Raw genomic sequence first — 21637 nt, forward strand, 5'->3', positions numbered from 1 at the left:
TAAAACCTCAGATTAATTCCAGCTCTAATATAAATGGAAGTTAAATTATAAGTCTTAAATTTAATTTAGTCATTAGGGCCTTCCGTAATCCAAGGGATGGCCTGCAGGCAGCTATGCTGCACGCTCACAGGAGCCCTTATTCCAAGGAGGTTTAGGCCTGGAAACAGTCAGCTCTAAAATGCCCTCTTGTTTAACCGGAACCTCAATCCAGCTCCATGTTGAGCAAGAAAACCTGCAGAGCAATCTGGATAGGACGGTGAAGTCGGTGCCCCAATTAAGCTTGCTGGTGTGGTAACACAAATCTAACTGGGGCTGAAGCGTGTACGTTATAGGGTTTATGGTAGCGCATCAAAGCGTGGAGATTCCATTGTATGCAAAGTACTATGTTAACACTGAGAAACAGCTTTCAGTGTATCTTAAACAATGCTCTTTGTTTTTCTCCTTAGATCAACGTTCGAGTTGTTACTATGGATGCCGAGCTGGAATTTGCCATCCAGCCAAACACCACAGGCAAACAGCTGTTTGACCAGGTCAGTGGAGGGTTGGTATGGGCTCGTGTTGCTGAAGCTCGGAGTACATTTCAGACTATAGTGTTTTCTTAAGACTGGATCACAAACCTGCCTACCTTTCTTCTCTCCACCCTTTAATCCAAGTCTGAACTCAGATCTCTAAATTCCATCTCAGTAAAAGAAATAAGCAAAAGTCCTTGCAGGTATGTTATGCCCCGGTGAAACGTGTCATCCTAGCAGTGCTGGGTCATGAAGTGTCATCAGGGATTTAAAATGTCTAGACAGCATAGGTAGTGTGTAAAAACACAGCTCCTGATTTGAAATACAGCTTAGCTCTTACTTCTTAAATTCTAAAGTTGAAATATTGTCCCTGTGCATAAAACTCTTTAGAATCAGGTCTTCAGATGGCCGACGAAGGTGTAGGCATAGCTGAACTCATTTTGGGGCTGAGTTGGAGGCAGCCACTTGCTACAGCTGTTCACATTTGCCAGACTACTGGAAAACCAGAGGGGTCTGTGATCTCTACATACAGGTAGTAACTATATCAACGTGCCTTGTAAGGAGCCGCTGTGCAGCAAGATGGAGCAGAGGTGTGTCAGCCTGCTGCCCAGGGAGGTTGAGGGCATGAGTAGCCAAGACTCTCCTGCCTTAACTTATTTTTCCTGCTATTGTGTCAACAATATGCAGGTTTGGCAATGGACCTGCAAAGGTCAGATGAAGATAGCTAAAATAAACAAAAAGCAGTTTATAAAACTTTTATTATTTTTACGTAGCTTAGTCTTCTAAAACTGAAGCGAGACCTAGATTTCAGCAGAAAAAAAAAGTTCCAGAACAGTAGGTTCATTTAAAAAAAAAAAAAAAAAAAAAAAAAAGGAAGCTGGCTTCTAGATATCCCTGCTGGACCCCCAGACACTAAGAGCTGATCTACTCAGGCTTCAGCTACGTGTATTCAGCTGTTTATGAAGTGTTACAGCCATTCCTTTGCACTTCTCCCCTCGCCGGCCCTGATAGCACAGGGTGGTTGAGCTTTAACTCAAGCAGGCTGAACAGCATTCGTTCCTGCTGCATTTTTGTTGGTACAATTTCTCATCTCAGTGAGTTTAGCTCGAACTTGCTAGGCCTTATGGCAGCTGCAGATTTTTAGCGAGAAGTACTTTGTAAAAAAACAAATGAAAACATTTAATGTTTTCTTGGAGGGATTGAAAGGAGGAAACCAAACTGTAGTCACTGCACTCCACAGTGCAACATAGTGCTACAACTTACGTTTATAGTTAAATCTAACTTAATTCCTTTTGATTATTACTGGTATAGGTTAAACAAAGTATTCATTGATTGGAAATTTGGTGGAGTGTATATGGAACAGCTGCATTTTTATGGAACTGGCATGTACTGTCTGACCTTCACTGCTGACCACCTCGTGTCAGGATAATTTCCTCCTGCAGCCCCTTCCATGTTAATACAAACCAGAGAACTCTGGTGTCATCTCTGAGAGTACAAAAATCCAAGTGGCTAAAAGCCAGCTTTTTAAAAGCAATGCCTTTGATCAGGCAGTGTAAGTATGGGATTCAGCAAGGACAACAGGGATTCAGCAAGGACTTTTTCCTCCCCCGTGTATTCACTAATGCTTACGTGTGTTAAGAGTCGAGGTCACCTTTCTGGCAGAAGACAAATGACGTTCTTGGCCTCCAGCTGAGAGGTGCAAAATCCTGAGAACATGGGAAAAGGCAGGATGCTTCAGATCCAGAATAATTGTAGCTTGCTGTCTGGGTGGTTCTGGACTGTTGAAGACTCCAGTTGTTGGGGCACTTATTACGCTGTTGGGGTAGACTATCACCTCATGAAGACTTGCTCCTTGCATCCTATGGCTCAGGTTTAAAAACTGGCAAGCTCTTACCCATAGCCCATACCTTGTTGGGGTGCGTCACTGCACCTGAAGAGAAGACTCTCAGGTAGAGGCATGCAGCTCAGAACCGGGGAAGGTGAAGATTATGTTTAGCTGCAACTGTTGTGACACCCTCTCTTCACTTCTGCTGTGCAAGCCCTTTACTGGGCCCTTATCTCAGATGGAGTTTACACTCAGATAAAGCCTGCGGAGGTAACAGGTTTTCAAAGGTATGAGGAGTGGCCCAGCTTGAACTGCAGAACCGCTGTGGGGGGGAAAGGGCGTTGAAGAAGCAAGATCCTTTTTAAAAACCACAAAAAGTTTTCTTGGCCTGCTGTCAGCTAGAAAAACTGCTCTGGCAGTGCCCTAGTGCTTTGGGCTTTGCTAGCCCAAGCATATCCTGCTTGTAAGGTGGACTGTTAACTCCCTGCTGTAGAAAGGGGAACACAGTGGGAACCTGTGAATAGTGAATTCGGCTCAGCTCCAGCCAGACCTGCGCAGAGCTTATGCTGCAATGGTCCGAGGTGCCCAGGGAACCAACGCAACGGGCTCTGGAGTTGGCTGGAGCACCTCCCCATGGCTGGCACAGGCAGCAAAGGAATTCAAGTGGAGGAAAGTGTGCCGCTGACAGTTTCTGGGAGTCGTTTCCGGGTGGAATGGGCAGACAAGATTTGCTCCTTCGTGTATTAGAGGGACAGAGGGATGTCTCCCATCTTGAATGTAGTTGCCCAAGTTCTTGGTTCTTCCTGGGTTTGCTGTGGAGGAGGTTGATGAACCGTTTCCCAGAATACAAGCGAAAACATTCATGGCTTTGTTCTTCATACTGGAACTCAAATGGTCAAACTGTGACGTTTAGCTGAATACTTTCTCATCCCTTGCCTTTGGGCTGTGGGAAGAACTTGAGGGGTCATAACTTCAGTAAGCTTTCTGACTTGATTTATAGAAAAAAATGAATCTCTTCTGTTGTAAGAGGCATTCAGACATAACCTGATAACTGCTTGATTTATGCAACTCTTTAATGAAGTTGCCACACTACTTTGTGCAACAGGAAGTACCATGCTCAACATGCCCCTGCTTTTCTGCTAGATTGAGTAAAGCCCAGTTCTGACCCCTCTAAAAATACATCTGGTTGTCAGAAAACTTGTTTGTTCTGTGGTGAAACAAGCCACTCTGGGGGAGGAGGGAAAAGGAATTTTAGCCAAGTAAAGGCTGAAATACTTTCAGACCCCAGCTCTTTTAAAAACAACTGTGGAGTTTGAGTTTTTTGTTTTGTTGAGTTGTTTGTGGTTTTGTTGGGTTGTTTTTGTTTGGTTTTGTTTAGGTTTGGGGTTTTTTTTGTTTAACAAACTCTAGTTAGTTATAACTAGTTACTTATGGCCCTGGTAGAGTATATAAAGTAGAATATATAAACCATAGCCTCCTGAATACAGCTCACAGTGTCCTGCTATGAAACTGTCCCGTTTCTTCAACTAGTAGGAACTGACCTCTTTATCCTTAAAAATTATATTTGCTTAGTGACATTTTTTCATACTACTGTGCAATTTTCTTGGTCTGCTTATATCCCAGAATTGTTTAGATTGCCTGTTATTCAACAAAGTCACAGAAACAGTAATTCTCAGAATGCTAATCAGGATGGTGTGTTTTTTCCCTTATCTCCCTTGCCAACCCTGAGAAGCTCTGGCTTCCAGGTACAGGCTGCTTCCTTCTAGCTCGCTGGTAAGAAAAATTGAAGGGATACCACAGCAAAAACTAATTGAGTGTACTAAAATCGTCGTCTCTCCAGCCGGATTGTCTCCATCAATACTGTCAGTGGGGAGGGTGACACAGATCCTTGTTGGCATCTCAGACCTGTTGAAGCCCACGTAACTACACCCTCTTGAGCCCATCGTGCTTTCCAAACTTACAAAGTGTAGTTCTAAAAAGCTCTTGCCTTCCACTCAGTTCACCTCCCTAGGGTGATGCCCACATTGCTTTTTGAGGGGCTATTCTGCAAATAACATTAAGGAAGTGATCCAGACAGGTGCGTAATGGATCTTTCCAGATCTCGGCTCTGCCTGGAGCCCATCTTTATGGGTATATGCACTGGCAGAAAACTACTGGGCTATAGGAACTAGCAGTCCAGAGTAGGAGGAGGTTGGGAACTTGTTAGTTCCCAACTTCCTCCCAACCTGTTAGTTTCCTCTCCCAGAGAGGAAGAGGAACATGTCCAAACAGCACTATTTTCACTAGTAAAGGTGCTGTCCAGTCAACAGCATATATGAACAACAAAATATATGAACTGAAATTGAATTTGTCCTAATGGTGGGCCATTAATGTATCTTGTCCTTCAAAACCAGCCTTTGTATGAGTTTGGAAAAGGGATACCCTTGGGAGTATTTGCAGCTTGTTTTACCCCTCAGTACTGCCCAAGGACCTTATTGCAGCAGCTGTGTGAAGCATCCCTCAGTTGCATCCTCCAGCCAAATAATCTTTGACTGGCAGGCGAGACCACCTGAGCTGTAAGTGCTGCTGACTCATTGTAGTTATCACTAACACACTGCGGAATCTTGCCGTAAGCTTTGGTGAAAGAAGTGACCTGTCTGCTTCACCAAGCACCGTTTTAAGAAGGAGCAGTGGATAGAAGCAAACAGAAGCCCCACCTGCTGCCAGTGTACCAGCCCAGCAGTTGGTGGCCCGTCTCTTCCTCATTTGTCTCTCCCAGTTTCCCAGGTCCCCAGAATCATCTTCTAGGAACTGGGTGGGACAGATATCTTAGATTATGCCATTGCTGTCATCCACTACGGCAACTGTATATCTTTGTCTACGAGATGAAGTTAGAGTTGACAGATGAGTAGGTTTATGCGGTTGCCCAGGACCGCAGGCGAGGCGGGACTTGAGAGGATACCTGGGTCTCAGTAACTCTTTTTTTTTTTCTGCCTTTCTGTTGCAGGTGGTTAAAACCATAGGTTTGCGAGAAGTGTGGTACTTTGGTCTCCAGTACGTGGACAACAAAGGATTCCAGACTTGGCTGAAGCTTGATAAAAAGGTAACAGACTTTAGGCTAATTGCTGAACAAAGGTTAAAGCTTAACCTGTCCTCCTGGTGTGTTATTGGCTGCAACGTTAGAACCCTTTTATCTGTTGTTGATTGTTCCTTAATTCTCATAACCCCAGGAATGTTTTTAGAGAAAACTCACTTCCATGGGAACTGTTTGGGTGAGGTGTGGCACGGTGGAAGCTTGCCCTTTCTCTCTGCGTGAATTGTAGAGAGCTTCACTGCATTTGTGCAGCGGCAGCTTGGTATGGTACTTCGCTGGGCAGAAGCAGCTGTTGTTGCCGTATCTGCAGGAACATCTTGGCTAGTAATGGGTTTAGTCTCCGCTTGTGCAGGATCCGTTGTCGCACTGATCAGAAGGAGAGGCTGCTTCAAGGCTGGGCGGTTGTGACAGCGCAGGTGCCTTTGGTTTGCCCTCGTTTGTGGACTTGCAGTTATGTGAGGGTATAAACAGTTTTCCTCAAGGGGGCAGTCAGTGACACACCTGTTTAATGTCAGGGGGTTGTTCTGTCAAATATGTGTGACACGGGGTGGGTTTGCCATCTGATACAGCGTGGGAAATCATTCTCAAGTGACCAAGCTTTGCTGGGCAAGCAGAATTTTACTGGCTCAGTTGGAAAACCATAATGCGTCTCCCCTGTGTTCTCATACCAGGAAGCAGCTGGAATTAAGGAATGCCAGTAATGAGTTACCAGTCACTTGCCTCTTAAGGCAAATGCCCCAAATCCCTTTTTATGTCTAAAAGCAATTTGTGTTATTGCTTGCAACCCTCCTCAGTTGTGTTGTCACCTCTGTCCTCAGGTTTCTGCTCAAGAAATAAGGAAGGAGAATCCCCTCCAGTTCAAGTTCCGCGCCAAGTTCTTCCCAGAGGATGTGTCTGAAGAGCTGATCCAGGACATCACGCAGAAGCTCTTCTTCCTGCAAGTGAAGGAAGGGATCCTCAGTGATGAGATCTACTGTCCTCCCGAAACAGCAGTACTCCTTGGCTCCTACGCTGTGCAGGCCAAATTCGGAGATTACAACAAAGATGTGCACAAGCCCGGATACCTCAATTCAGAGCGTCTGATCCCTCAAAGGTAAAGGAGTTGGTTGATAGTCTGCTTTTTTTTTTCTCTTGGGTTTTTTTTGTTATTTTTTTTAAGGTCAAGGATTTATATTCTAGTTAGTGGTCACTGAAAGCATTTTTTTAATTGGACTGTATGTATTCGGGGTTTTTTCCTTCTTCCATTTCTATCTGTCACATTTGAGTACAGTTTTGTGCTCTCTCCTTGTGTGGGATAGGGAGAGGAAGTATACTTTTGAATTCAGCTTTCTTTCCTAAATGTTGCTGCCCTGCTGGTAACTGGTAGTATGAATGCCTCCTCTTTTAAGAAGAAAAGATCCACGTTGAGTCAAGAATGTGTCATTCCTGGGGAAGGCTGGGTTATGTTCTCAGTCCTGATGTACAGGCCTAAAATCTTGTATCTGGAAAGCATGTCTTGAGGCTACGTAGTCCATCCCCATACAGCATAAGACAAATGGCTTCTGTTTACACTTCCTGATGACAGTCTGCACAGTGTCTTAATTCCAGGAATGACACAACTTTTGCTCTGCTGTATAACCAACTCCCTGGTGTCTGCAGCATGTATGTGATTCTTTTGCAGTGTTCGCTTACTCCTCTCCTGTCTCCGCTCAGTGACCAGAAAGGCTTTGCAGAGGTGTTTTGTTCATTCTGAATTACCCTGCTTCACAGAGTGCATCTTTGGGCTGGGTAGTATCTTCCTCTTGGTTTCAGTAAGGCTTCGTGGGTGGGACTGACTTTTTTACTACAGCACGGATCAGCAGCAATGGATACCGCAGAACGCAAAGTCTGATCTTGCTAGTGTCTCTTCCCTTGTGCAGAGTGATGGACCAGCACAAACTCTCCAGAGAGCAGTGGGAAGAACGGATCCAGGTGTGGCATGCTGAACACAGTGGCACGCTCAAGTGAGTGTCTTGTGTGGGTCCCCAGGCCAGTCGCTTTGTCGCTAGTCGGTTACCTTAAGCTTGCAGTTGTACAGCATAAAATAGACCCCAAGAGTTGCTTGTGTGTTTGGAACTCTTGAAGTATGTTTTCTAGTCCAACATCAAATCACATGGTAAAACTCAATAGGATTTTTCACACTTGTGCTGAGAACAGCCTCTTGGATGGCTTCCTGAAAATCCTGGACCTGGGCACAGTGTATCAGTGACTTTGAGTGGAAAGTAAAGTACAGGTGTACTTGAGTTCATTACATTTGCATTGTCAGATGGGGCAAGTTCAGGTATTGCCTTCCCCACTGACTGTACCTTGAGACAAGGATGAATGCTGGAAGAGATGAACGTTGCTTATCTCCTATCTGGGAATTCTAGGGCTCGGTAAATGGGAGTACTCTGTGTGTGTTCGTGGCTGTAATACTGGAACTCCTGAAGTGAATCCCAAATGCTGAATGTTCAGTTTTAACTCTTGTGGATGGTGTGTTGGTTTAGGAAAAGTTACTTGTTTCTCTTGAGGACTCTGTGCTTTCTGAGATGGTTGGATAAATGAGATGCTAATGTCTGTTTCCCTTCCTGCCTCAACCCAGAGAGAGTGCCATGCTGGAATACTTGAAGATTGCTCAAGACCTGGAGATGTATGGAATCAATTACTTTGAAATCAAGAATAAGAAAGGAACTGACCTTTGGCTGGGGGTTGATGCCCTGGGACTCAACATTTATGAAAAGGATGATAAGTAAGGCTTGATTTTCGCCCGCTCCCCCCTCCCCCCTCTGGTCACCCGGAGCGAGGACTGGTGTGGGAGCCAAGGGGAATTTCTCGTTTACAGTATCAGGGCAAAGTTTAGAACCTGTTTGGGATCAGTAGGTGAAGCTGTGCTACGAAATGAGCTTCCACATTTCACATTTGCCCATGCTTTCCTGACTTTCCTGACCATTGTAGCCTGACCTGCTCATGCTACCTACCGTGTAGAGATGTCAGTTGTACGATGCTGTCCGGTAAATCCTGCACAGCTGTAGGGCTGGACCGAAGTGTTTACTGAGCTTTCCCTTGGGTCAGGTTGCCAGGTATGCCAGCAGTGGATGCAGGAAAGAACCTAGATAGGCCAGCACATCCACAGAGCGTTTGGACATCTAAGGCCATTCCTGTGCTCAAGTTAATGATAGATGTGTATACAACTGCCTGGTTTGGGGAAAGCCAGACTATGGGGTGGACACCAAAGCCGGATAACACCCAGTGAGGAGTTAACCTATATAGTTACCGTGAATGAGGAATGAAATGAGGTCTTGCTGAGGTATGCATAGTTTTAATCAGCCCCTCTGGTACAGACAGAGCCATTATTAATTGGATAGCAGGTGGGAAATGATAGACTGCATCTATAAATAAACATAAAAGGCAGATAAGAGTGGCTGTGTCTAAGCCTGCTAGTCTCTTCTGATGCTCCACAAGTGACAGATTGAAGGGGAACTAAACCAGACATTTTTCTGATGAAGTGTTGCTGTCTAGACTGCTTTTTTCCCCTACGTTCCAAGTCTTGGTTTCATGTCACTGATCTGTAACAGGCTATCATTGTAATACAGAGGAGATTTCACCTGTTCTACATCTTGGCCTCCGAAAAGCTTTGAATGCAACCCAAATATTAAGCGAAACTCCCTAGAGCTTCTGCTAAGATGGCAAAGAGAAATGCAGTCTTTCCTGCAATGCTAATATGTGCTGTCACCCAGAAAACAAGGAGTGTCACTTGAAAGAAAAGTAGTTTCGCTCATGTAATACTTCAGTCTTGAATGACTGGTCTTGCTATGTAACCATGGTCACGCAAACAGGTTTTTCGAGCTGCAGAGGCAGACAGAATATGGCCGTTGACTGTAAAGAGCTATCAAGAGCATTTGCAAAACAAATACAGTGCCCAAATAAATGCCTTGTTTCTTCTGTAACTCCTGCTACTATGTAATTAAGTCTTTTGAGCAGATATGGGGACCAGAAAAATGGTAATGTGTACGTGCAGAATTCAGGGACTGGGGCAAAGGTAAAAAAGCAAAGACTTCATTGTTGAAATTCAACGTGAGGAAGATGAGACTGTGCTAGAGGTGTGCGAGCCCCCATGACGCAGTGAGTGTCAGTGTCCTGCTGCCAGGCGTTTTCAAGCTTGTTTTCTCTGCAGTAAAGGGGAGAATCCGCAATAGAACTTCAGCGAATTGTTTTAGTTGTCTGTCGTACTGTATTATCGAGGGTGGAAACTCTTACCATGACAGAGGTTGGAGTAATTACTTAATCTTAGTCTAATCAAATAAATTTCTTTACAGTTCTTGCTTAATGTTAGAAACATGCTGTTCCATAACCTTGCAGTCGGGTTAAACGTTAAGGGTCGGTGAGTGCTGAAGAGGGTGTATTTCATTCTTGATGTCTGCTTTAAAACTCAGCAAGTTTTCTGTTGAATGCTTGGGCTCAGCGAAATAGTGCTATGTAGCAGCTTTCCCTCTTTGTGACGATGAGGCAAATTCCTCTAAAACTGCCCTTTTTTTTTTTTCCCCCCCTTAACCGGCGAGCTCCATAGAATGGACTCTGACAGAGCCCAAGTGGTTCACCGTGGTGATACACGCTTCTCTAAGTGCTAAATATTCAATACTTGTGTCTTCCAACCATTTGCTAGAAATGCTTGTCAGCACTTTGGTGTGTCAGACGTGTTGGAGGGGTTAGATAACAAGAAGATTGATTGTTGGTGTTATCATTTATGTAAGACCATTCTCCATCGTTAACTGCCACCCCCAGAGAGTATACCCTCCCTTGATAAGAGTGAAATAAAATAACAATGTCATATTCAACATAAAGGTTGGAAAGTTTGGTTGGGAGGAATTAAAGGAATTAGTTACAGTGAAATACGCACGTCCTTGTAATATTGGAACTTGCAGTGTAGCTGGGCAGGTATGCCAGGGTGAAGTACTGGAATGGCTCAGAAACATCTGACCTCATGAATAACTTCATGCTTTTTATATGCAAGTCTAGGGAAATTAAAGCATAGGAAAATCTCAAATGATTAGTGAAGCTTAAAGAAGTCATTTTAAAGAAACCAGGAGACCTGAACTCCTAGGCAGCAGCAAGGAAGAGCCAATAGTCTGAATCTTGCCCCGTGCTTCGCAGGGGTGCTTTCCGCTGGGAGAGCCATGGGGCAGAGCTCGTTGTGCAACCAACACGTAAAGTTCTGCTTCGCGCTGAATGGAGTGGGCTGAAAGAGCAGTCTGCTTGGAAGGAAAGAACAGGACTCTCTGTTACCAGCCTTGCCTGTAATCTGGGGGTTGGAACAGAAGGCAAGAAACCTCCTTCTACCACCTGTGTCTGTGCCTGCCCAGCACTTCAGTAGCGAAGGCAGCCTGGAGTTAACCTGCAACACAGCAGGGCAGGCTTCTCGGTGGGCACTGGGTGTGGGGAGCGGCTGAGTTACTTTGGCTTATGCCTCCCGGGATGTACGAGAAGCCTCCTGGAAGTGTGGCAACGTCTGCCCAAAATCTGTACACTGTTGTGTTTTGGGCCCTGATTTCAAAGAAGTGAACTTAAAGCAGGTGTTTGGTAAAGCAGAGCGTGTGGTTTCAGTTGAGACCATCCCCGTTGCGTAGCCAAAGGTCAGTAGGGTGGTGGATCACTCTAAAGCAGGTGGTTGGACATCTTTCCCTGCTCCCTGTGGTGTTTTGGTTCAGTTACTGTCTTCTCTCTGTTGGGAGAGCTGTGTTGCATCCCACTGAGTCTGTGTCTTGGAAGCAATGTGGGGAAAACAGTGTTCTCTGCAGCATCCCTTAAAAAGAATTCTTTTCTTTCCAGACTGACTCCCAAGATTGGATTCCCCTGGAGCGAAATCAGAAACATCTCCTTCAATGACAAGAAGTTTGTTATAAAGCCCATTGACAAGAAGGCGCCTGTAAGTAGATCTAGAATGGATTCCTCGATGCTGCGTATGAACTGTTTCATCCCAAAACGAAGTAGCCTTTGGAGAGGAGAAAGCTGCAGATATTCTAGATGCAAAATGAGTATCTGGAGTACTTAGGGTGTATTTAGAGCTGTCTGTTTTTATGTGCAGCATAAATAAAGGGCTTATGGTGGTATCTAATATAGAGAAAGCCAAGGCATTTACAACTGCAGAGTCCATTTTTTCTAGCGACTAGGTAGCCTTACGCTTAAATCTGAGATTCTTTGCTATTTCTGTGAGTCTTCTGTGTAGCCAGATTATACAGAGACTAGTTCTCTCCCCACTTCTTCCAGTGCACGGAAGCTGGTGGGTAACACTTTGTTAGTTTAAAAAGAGAAACACACAAAAATCATTCAAATGCTACTGTGAAACCCTGTGGATCTGCACGGCTTCCTGTCTTCATGCACGCTGCTCTCTTCCCTGCCGCTGAAAGTAAAAGCTAGCTGGGGACCATAGTGTTCGTTGACCCTGAATACTAGGATAGGTGGCATGGATGGGATTTCTGTGGAGAACTGGAATGTAGCAGCCCGTGAATGTTGCTTTTCAATACTTACAAACATGTTTCCAGCGTTATTTTCGCGAAGAATTAGCAACTTAGACTCGATGAGAACATGGAGTGGTGGATCTCATTCTGCCCGTCTGGTGAAACTATTGGACTAGTTGAGAAAGGCCGCCTCTTCCTCTCCTCCCCCACCCCAGCACTTGGCCTCGGTGGGTGAGCACAGCCCCGAGAGACAGCAAGCAGTTCGGCTTCGGCAAAGGTTGTAATGGCTTATAAATCTCTAAGAGGAAAAGACCCTCCTGGCGGTTTAAAGAACACTAACACAGGGTGCTGCAGAGCTTTCCCCCAGGTCGACACCCTGGGGTGTAGGGGAAGAGGAGCTGCTTTTTGTGATGCTGTTGGTGGAAAACCAACAAAATTCCACAGAGCTAGCCCACCTAGGATGTGGGCTGGAAGCTCCCCTTTAATTTGGAAGATTCTGCATGCCAGTGTTTAAATGGTCACGGATGTAATGAGAAGAGTCCTGTGGCACCTCGTCCAGAATAAGCTTTTTAATTTTTAGGCCTGTCTGCCCAACATCTTCAGCACATCATCTTTCAGATATCAAGCTACGATGTTCCCAGTTGTGTGAAACCTGGGGTGGGAGGCTGGGGATGAGGAAAGGGGGGATTCATTAAAGTTCTCATGTGAATGTTTTGCCCCTTGGTTGTGGCCTTGAATGACAAACACAACCACCATCCATGCCCTCCGTGTTCACTTCCACGTAGGTGAACTTTGCCTGGAGAGAGGACCTGCCCACCACAATGTACACAGACCGTTCTGGTTTAAATGTACTTGTCACCCACCCGACTTCTGCCTACTTACAGTTAGCGGTATCAGGCCCGCGCAGCTCGGAACGGCTCTGGCAGGACTGAGAGGGGAGCGCCATGCGTGCTGCGCTGGCTGTGTCTCTTCCAGTCGCAGCGTGAACTGGGAAAGCGCGTTGAAGGGAGCGACTCTCCCTCGGCACGTTCATGTTTGCCTTGATAGTACTCGGAGCGCTTTTCATTCCTTCTGGTGTGACTTGCAGTTTTTTCCAGAGGTAGCCACAACTTGTGCTTCTGAGCTCAGGCAGTTAGAACCGTGACTCTGTGTGCCACTTCTCTGTCCCACCTCTTGCTAGCAGTGAGGCTTGTCCGTAGGGGTGTGATTCTAAGGAATGGGTACTGGTTCATGGTGGTAGCGTGCAAGCTGACTGCTGGCATCGCCATCCTTACAGTACGCAAGGGAAGGCAGAGATGCAGAGGTGGTTCACTGTGTGGTTGTGGACATGGAAAAATCCTTGGGCTGGTAATGAGCTTGGCACTCTGTATCCCTTTCTTAGCAGATTTACTGCTAACAGGTCCAGCCTGCTGCGTAGTTTCTGTAAAAGCCTGGTTGTAACACAGATGGTAAGAAATTTGGGGCTGTTCTTTTTGCAGAACCTGAAATTTCAGAGTATCTCATGCTTTGTTAACTGCCTGCAACCCAGTATTGAAAATAACCCATATGGTTGGTGGTTCAGAAAACCCCACACACTGATTTGACACTCTTGTAACAGCCCCACTAGGAAATGCTGTGGAGAGGAAGGAACGATATCGGACAGTATTACTGCGTGGGTAGGGATCTTCTCCTCCGAAAAAGCACAGATGGTGCCTTGAATCTCAACTCGAATAGATCAGGCAGTTCTACAGAGTTACTTTAATAGCCTGCTGTACAGTTTGAGTTTCGTGCTTTCTCTTTCACTCACAGAACCATACAGACCTAAAAACTAATTGCTCCATACTAGAGGTCTGGGAGTTGCCCAGATGGTTGCCTGCCAACCCAGAATCTTCTGCAACACTGCACCAAACTCCAGAGTCGCCTCTAAACAGAGAGATGCGAGTTTTCCAGAAAAAGTACCTTTTAGAGAACATTAAGAGAGTAACTTGTCAAGTCTATGTAGACTCGAGATGGATACTATAAACACTAATTGTTTTGGCTCCAGAGGAGATCGGCACTCCCTGCCGCTACGTTTAAATGGCCCGTGGCAGGATGATCTGTCTGTGGCTAGCTGGGAGAAGGGAAAGCCTGCTTGACAGACTGACTCTCTGGTGTCCCTCCTCTAGGACTTTGTGTTTTACGCCCCTCGGCTGAGAATTAACAAGAGGATCCTGCAGCTCTGCATGGGCAACCACGAACTGTATATGCGGCGCAGGAAGCCTGACACCATTGAGGTGCAACAGATGAAAGCTCAGGCCCGGGAGGAGAAGCACCAGAAACAACTGGAAAGGTGAGCTCGCAGCCGGAGCGCGGGGATTGGGTGGCAGAGATGGGCGACACCGAACTGCCAGGGTTCAGCTGTACCTGCAGGGCAGCAGCCGGTAACGCAGGTTTCGCTGAGGCAAGGCTGAGAGCCATCCCACGTCCGTAAGGGGAGTGTGGGGCCCTGGCTAGAGGGTGGACTCGGGATATGCTGCCACAGGACTGGGAGCATTGCTCCTCTGGCTGGGGCCTGTGGCAGTGTAGCCTGCTGTCCTCTCTGCAGTGCTGGGAGTTGGAAGAGGGGTGCGCGAGTCAAGGCACAGTGAGCTCTAGCCCACCTAGAGGGGGGGCTCTCCTGGCTCCTGAGCGTTGGGACCCGATTTGTGTGTTGGACCATGGGATGGTTGGGAGTGAAGGAGAAGCCTTCACAGGGAGCATGCGTGTGCACTGCGAAAAGAGGGCACGGGGAGACCTCTTGCAGGCAATTCACAGCTCTGTTGGACTTCTGCCACTGGCTGCAGGTTGCATACGATTCAAACAGTCGTGTTGCTTTTCTCCTGTGTTTGTGGCTTGCTTGGCTTTGTTCTCTCCATTCCCCCAGTGCTCTTGTTTTCACACCTCCTTGACTTCCCTTATGACAGAAGTAACAAACTTAAGCCTCCTCTGCTGTGCAGCCCAGCCTTCTGGTTTTCTCTCTCTGCATCTGGTGGCTCTTTCGTGTTCTAAGTATCTGTGGCGGGCAACAAAAATACAAATGTCTTTATGAAATGGGATATCCAAAACTGAGGAGAAATGACGAGGCACTGAAGGAACAGGCTGTATGTATTTCTGTCTTCGGGCTCTTGTTCTGTGGGGGTCGCTTCCCATCAAACTGCCTGGAGAGATGCCCAGTCAACTCTCTTGCCTGGCTGTAGCTTAGGTCTGGAAGCAAGCTTCAAGCATGAAATCTCTTTCTAACAGGCAACAGCTAGAAAATGAGAAGAAGAAGAGGGAGACGATTGAGAGGGAGAAAGAGCAAATGTTGAGGGAAAAGGAGGAGTTGCTGGTGAGGCTACAGGAGTACGAGGTGAAGACTCAGAAAGCAGAGAAAGGTAAAGTCCTTGTCCTGGCTGACCAGAGCCGCGTGCGTTGTGCTCCATGGAGGGGTTATGTACATCGCTGCCTGCACCTGGCCTAAACCCGATGACACTGGGATCTCTTGGCACAGGCTTACCCCTGTCTGCCTATACGGGTGAATACACACGTGTACGCCCAGGGCTGAGATCATCCGAAGCATGAAAGTAGTGTAAAATCTGATGGTTGTATTTGGGAACTGAAGGGCACAGGCTTTGTTTTCCCTGTTGCCAAGAGTGTGTTAGTAGTATAGCTGCTTCCAGCAGTGAGCAAGAGTTAGCTCTCAAGTACATTCTATTTAACTCCTGACAGAAAAAGTACTTTGGGAATAAGTCTTTCCAGAGAAACAGAAGCTTCTGTTTCAGTGCACAGATTGGAGACGGCAACGTCTGGTCCTTGCAGTAAACTGTCAGCTCAGGACAGCAGAATCACGTCACCGTTCCAGCCTTCGGTGCAAATGTCTTGCAGAAGATCTTAATTAAATGTGCAGCTGATTGCTTCCGAATTGAGTTACTTGATGTGTTGTGCAGATAATTACTTTGAGGTGCACAGCAGAGGGATATTGCAAGCTGGAGTCAGGTGCTTGTCCTGACTTCTGCAGTTACCGAAGAGACTGACTGTAGTCCCTTCACTCTGACCAGTACTGTAGGCAAACCACATTGATCCATCTTTTTTCCAGAGCTCTCGGATCAGATCCAAAGAGCCATTCGGCTGGAGGAGGAAAGGAGACGAGCCCAGGAGGAAGCAGAACGCTTGGAAGCTGATCGTTTGGCTGCTCTGCAGGCCAAGGAAGAGCTGGAAAGACAAACTATGGACCAGATGAAGAACCAGGAACAGCTGGTAAGACCTGGTCTGTTTGAGGATAAGCTACAGGCACGTTGAAATGCCCTACGAGTTATACAAAGCCTTGTTCTCCAGTGAAAAACATAGTGTGGTGAATTCCTAGACCATGTGATTGCACCTTTGTGGCACTGTTTTCCATCATGAGCAATGGAAATTGAAATTCCTATTCAGCCTTTGTTACAGTGGAATGTAACGCTTGGGTCTTTCCTCGGTCAACAGCGTTTAGTTGTTGTGGTTTGGTTTTTCATTTGGTTTAGGTTTTTTAAGAGTCCTTATAATTCCATTTTTGTTATTCAACAGGCTACAGAGCTAGCAGAGTATACAGCCAAGATCGCACTCCTCGAAGAGGCGAGGAGGCGTAAGGAGAGTGAGGTTGAGGAATGGCAGATCAGGGTGAGTACCTCTGTTCTCCGAAGCCGCCCTGAAGTTCTGGGCTTGAGCAGAGCATGCCGTCTCAGCGGGCGGCGCGTAGCCCAGTGTGACTCTGAACGGGTGGAGACAGACTCCCTATGCCAGCAGGGAAGGGCAGGCTTGTGAAGAACATGCGATGCGCCCGCAAAACACCTTTTTCCAACAAGGCTTCTGTCAAAATTCAAAATGGGAGGCCTGTTCAGAACCTGATGCCGCTCATCTTGGAGCTATGGAGGGAAAGGGGCATGTGGTACATGCTGCAATGCTTGAAAATGTGACGTCAGTCGAGGGGAGATGCTGTGAGTGCCAGCCACGCTGCAGGCACCAGTCTGGAGGAGGGTGTGAGGTTGTTGGCGGCTTCCTGGTACCTGGGTGGGGCGAGCTGAATCGTTTGGCATGCTGACACCCACAATAAACCACGCGAGGCTCACGGTGCCACTGGTGCCTGGCAGCTGGCACTGCTGCGGGGTGAGGGGGGACAGAAGCACTGAAGCAGCGAGGAAGCTGACTGCCCAGCACATAATGGCATTAAAAATGCCAAGTGGGGGCTCGAAGTGCTTGCGCTGTGGAGCCAGCCTACAGCTCTTCGCAGGGAGAGCAGGATGAAGATAACTGTAGCTTCCCACAGAACTGCTTTTCCTAGGCTGTGTTTTATGGGAAGAGGATTCTTTGTTCAGATCCGTTGCACAGTAGATGACGATAGCATCACTGGCAAAAAACCCAGATGTTCTGCACGAGGCTGTAACAGAGCACTGCCAGCTGCAGGGATTTAATTCCTCCTTTCTTGCTTTTTGTAGTCGAGTGACAAAGCTGGGATGACAAGCATTAAAGTGTTTAAGCTGGTTTAAAGCAAGAAATGCATGAAAACCATTCTTCACCCTTTTTCTCAAAGGCCAAGGAAGCCCAGGAGGATCTGGTAAAGACAAAGGAGGAGCTACACCTGGTGATGACGGCTCCGCCTCCACCCCCACCGCCTGTCTACGAGCCAGTGAACTACCATGTCCAGGATAACTTGCAAGATGAGGGATCGGAGTACTCGGCCTACAGCGCAGAGTTCTCCAGCGAGGGGATCAGGAACGACCGCAACGAGGAGAAGCGTATTACTGAAGCAGAGAAGAATGAGCGTGTACAGCAGCAACTGAGGGTAAGAGCGTGTCCGGAGGAAGTAGTTGAAACAGTCATTCCTAGAGAACAGATCACGTAACTGCTCTGTTAAGCGCACAAGGTGGGATAGTTTCCCTTCGTTTACAGTTCCTATAGGCAGTTTGAATTAAAGACAAGGCATATAATGATTACTGTCACTGCTCAGGCTGTATCACTGACCTGGCCAGTCGTCTGACAACTGCCAGCTCTCGCCAAGGAACTCCAGTGCCATGAGCCAGCAGCTTCCCATGCGTAATCAGTGTTTGCTGTGCTGTGTGTCGCAGGCGCTGACGGATGAGCTGGCCCAGGCTAGAGATGAAAATAAGAGGACCCACAATGACATGATCCACTCGGAGAACATGCGGCAGGGGCGTGACAAGTACAAGACGCTGCGGCAGATCCGGCAAGGCAACACCAAGCAGAGAATCGATGAGTTTGAGGCGATGTAACCGTGCTCGTAAGGAGAAGGCAGGACTGTGGGAAAGGCAGATCTTAAAGCTGTGTTCTTGTTTGGGGTTTTTTTTGTTGTGGTGGTTTTTTTTTCTTCCCCCTGAGGAAGGGTCACTATGACACTTAACAAATGTTCACTGAACCCAGAGGTGTGTGAATCTCCCTTTTATTCCATACCTTCTATTAAATTCGGTGTAGTTAAAAGCAGAATCAGCGGTACGATGAGTTACCTTGCTCACGCCTTTGCTTAGTGCCAAAAGGCCTTATGGCACATCTCTCTTGAAGCGAGACCAGTTCTAACAGGCCATGCTTCTCGCTGAAGATACGTGTCCTGTGCAGGTGCTGGATTCAGCTTGGTCTAAAAATAAGTAGCTGTGGGTGAATCTTGTGCCATACGTCTCTACTACTAGTCGCAGCGTGAAGTCCAACAGTTGGGAAGGCAGGCTGTAGAACTCAGGATCCTTGAGCACCTGTGTTTGTACACCCCCTTTTCTTTCCTGGGTCTTAAGGCCCACATTCCCCTTGCCACCACCCCTCACCCACAAAAGAACTGACAACACCCCAGAACCACTTTGTGTAGAAATCGAGGCTTTTTCTGGTTGCTGTTCTCAGCTGGGGAAGTTGTGCAGTGACAGCTCGGAAGCGCAGCACAGGGACGCTGATCTCCTCCTCACGTAACAACTAGGAAACACTCTGTTGGAATCGAATACACTACTGGGTGTGTATTCCAGCTTCATTACTGATCCATTGTAGTGTAGTATTTATATATATATAAACATGCAATATGTGGATTGCAATACTAGTTTAAAGGGAAATAGTTTTGCTCTGTATATTTTGTTACTTTTCAGATTTACTGAGACTTGCATCTGTAAAAATGCCTCAACACCACTGTAGTCTGATACAGTGCAGCTGATTATTTGCTATGAAGCATTATTTGTAAAAATCACTTTTTTTACTTAATGAAAATTGTTATATGTACACATGATCCAATATACAATTTTACTGCACCTATTTTTCTAACAAATTTTCTAATTTTTTTAAATGTTTGATTTAAAGTTTCAGACTCCAAAAATGAAGGGACTGCTTGTTTATATCACAGTTGTATTCTCTCTACTGGAGAGCATTTCTGTGACCATTCCTTCCCCACTGATCTCCCCCTTTCCTTGAAAATCTGTTAGAAAGTGAGATACAGTATGTTGTAAGCTCTTCTCTTCCATTTACAACATCTCTGCTGCTTTATACTTGAGTTGAATCGTGTGTGGGTTTTTTTATCCACAGCAGCAACCACCTAAATAAAAGATCTGCAAAGTAACAAAGGACTTGGAGTCAAGCGTTTCTTGTGCTACTGCTCTTTTAGTTCCTGAGTTTGGCCTATACATCTGTGTCTCTTAGCTCTGAATCCCTTAAAAGCCACATCGAGCTGGAAGGGACAAAAGGAGACTTGCTGTAGGGACAAGTGTGACTGGCTTCACCCAAGCCCCAGGGAAGAGGTGTGCAGCAACAGCACTAGTTATAGTCATATGTATGAAGCTTCTGCTGCCTGTAATGCTACATCTGACTTCAAGTGAACTGACGTAGTAGTTGGTGAAATGCCAGCTGAAGGCCCAAGTCACACGAATAAGTAAATCTGTAGCTAAACTCTCATCCTGGGCTGCGCACCGTATGGATCAGTTGTTAATGCTGTCTTATAGCAACAACTGCTAAGACCAAGGAACTCCCTGCGCTTACTCTGTGAGCTGTTGTCCCACTCTCCTCCTGCTGAGGGAGCATCTATGCATTTATTTGGTTTTAAGCACCATGATGCAGCACACTTTTGAAAGGCAGGTGGCTACAGGCCAGAGGGTTTTAGGGTCATGTGAAGTAATAGTGGTGCTGTAGATAATGCTAACCCCTCTGTGCTCTGGAATTAACCATTTGCAGCAAGCAGGTAGAGATAAGCAAGTTTTTAATTATTGCTGAACGTGTATATAAAACATCAAGATCAAAGTGAAAGCATGTAACTTTAAGGTGACAGTTCTTGCCTCTGAGAAGTAGTCCTAGCTGTGATTAAACTATGTAGTTACAGTTCTGCTGTACCCAGAAACAAAAAACTTATCAGGGTCATGGTACCCTGTCTCCAAAATGCATTTCCAACTGAGCTTGTGTCTTCAGGAGTGACAACACTGACCTTATACTCCAGCTAGAGATGCGCACAACACAGCCTTGACTTCTGGAGAAACGAAGCCTTCAGGATGTCACAGGCTGTCAGATGCATACCTCTGTGCCCCACATGCTGGAGTAGGTACTGTTGTGGTGTGCCTGTCCCCAGACCTGAAAGGTACCTGCCACTTAAACGCAAAACATCACACCTGGGGAAGGGTTACTGTGTGGCAGTGTCTCATGCTTTAAAGTTTTCCTTATTTGAGTGCAGTACAAGTGTAAAGTCCATCCATGCGTTTGGGCTGCGGAGCACTTCCTGCCATTGGAGCACTGGCTGAGAACCAAGGGCTGTAGAGCCAAACGATTCCCCTGCAGAAAAGCAAAAGGAAAGGTCCCAGAGTTACTTTTCACTCAGCCTTAGCCAGCTTCTGGCCCAACTGACTTGTAACAGACAACCTGCTTTTCCAGCGATTCCAGCTCTTCCGTAGCCCTTAAGGCGCTAGTTGCAACTAGTTGCAGTTACACTTTGAAGCACTGTTTACATCCCGTTGAACTAGGATCATGCTGAGCCAGCAGCAAGGAAGGAGGTTTTGGTTGCGTGACTAAATGCAGAGGAGCAAGTGTGCACACTGAAAACGGCAGCACAGCACTACGGTTCCTGCTGCAGGGACCCCGTTGCGCAGTCTCCAAGTGACAACGCTTCCCTGCTCAACGGCCAGTTAAATGGGGCCTACTCGGGGAGCGGAGGGTTTCTTAGGGATTTCTCAGCCTTGAGAAAGTGGGCTGGCTGTGCTGGAACAGAGCCCTGAACTCAGGCACGCACCCTTCACTTTCGGTCTCGCCCATTGATTGGTTTCATTTGTGGATGTGAAATAATAAGCAGAAATATAAGCAAGGGTGGAGTCTGCTAAGTCATAGAATCATAGAATGGTTAGGGTTGGAAGGGACCTTACAGACCATCTAGTTCCAACCCCCCTGCCATGGGCAGGGACACCTTGCACTAGACCAGGTTGCTCAAAGCCACATCCAGTCTGGAAGGACTTTGTGCATCCTTCTGATGAGCCAGCATTTAAAACTGCCCCGTTCATAGAAAACAGCTCAAGGAACAAGTTTTAAAAAATGCAAACAGAGCTCAGATGCAGACAGGCGAGTTGACTCCACCCAACTTTTCTGTGCCCCTCTTCTGCACGGCCAGGCTCTGATCCTGACAGTTACCATCCGAACAAATGGTCGTCCTGAAAATTCTGACGGATGACCTGGAGCTCCTGCGCAGACCTGACTAAAACAAACACATCGGTTCTGGCGGGATCGAAGGCCCAGATTGCGAGTTGCTTATGACGGGCTGTGTAGGCACATGAGAGCAGGCAGCAAATAGCACAGGGTATATGTTACTGTTTAG

The 21637-nt window shown here is 46.7% G+C and overlaps 2 protein-coding genes across 3 annotated transcripts in view; one reads left to right on the top strand and one right to left on the bottom strand.

Moving 5' to 3' along the window:
* The first annotated feature begins 451 nt into the window (after nucleotides 1-451).
* EZR (ezrin) lies at nucleotides 452-18144 on the top strand. Of its 2 annotated transcripts, XM_010146501.1 has the most exons (12): nucleotides 452-530; nucleotides 5321-5416; nucleotides 6226-6500; nucleotides 7306-7389; nucleotides 8007-8153; nucleotides 11231-11327; nucleotides 14004-14167; nucleotides 15100-15230; nucleotides 15932-16092; nucleotides 16396-16488; nucleotides 17399-17650; nucleotides 17934-18144. In XM_010146501.1, exons 1-12 carry the CDS (start codon nucleotides 468-470, stop codon nucleotides 18096-18098), a joined length of 1728 nt encoding a protein of 575 aa, XP_010144803.1. In that variant the 5' UTR covers nucleotides 452-467; the 3' UTR covers nucleotides 18099-18144. The 2 variants fall into 2 exon arrangements, with proteins under 2 accessions (XP_010144803.1, XP_010144804.1); XM_010146502.1 differs by lacking the exons at nucleotides 5321-5416; nucleotides 6226-6500 and having other exon boundaries at nucleotides 472-530.
* Nucleotides 18145-20476: 2332 nt separating this feature from the next.
* The window catches only part of SYTL3 (synaptotagmin-like 3), a 29218-nt gene continuing 28057 nt past the window's right edge, over nucleotides 20477-21637 (bottom strand). Inside the window, exon 15 of the mRNA XM_010146503.1 lies at nucleotides 20477-20607. Coding sequence (XP_010144805.1) covers nucleotides 20477-20607 — 131 coding nt within the window. The remainder of the gene's footprint in view (nucleotides 20608-21637) is intronic.

Source organism: Eurypyga helias, unplaced genomic scaffold (assembly GCF_000690775.1).
Source record: "Eurypyga helias isolate BGI_N326 unplaced genomic scaffold, ASM69077v1 scaffold25962, whole genome shotgun sequence".
Taxonomy (NCBI): domain Eukaryota; kingdom Metazoa; phylum Chordata; class Aves; order Eurypygiformes; family Eurypygidae; genus Eurypyga; species Eurypyga helias.

Coding starts and splice junctions, on each gene's coding strand:
- EZR (XM_010146501.1), top strand. CDS start 468: ATGGATGCCGAGCTGGAATTTGCCATCCAGCCAAACACCACAGGCAAA. Junction 531..5,320: donor GCAAACAGCTGTTTGACCAG/GTCAGTGGAGGG, acceptor TTTCTGTTGCAG/GTGGTTAAAACCATAGGTTT. Junction 14,168..15,099: donor CACCAGAAACAACTGGAAAG/GTGAGCTCGCAG, acceptor TCTTTCTAACAG/GCAACAGCTAGAAAATGAGA.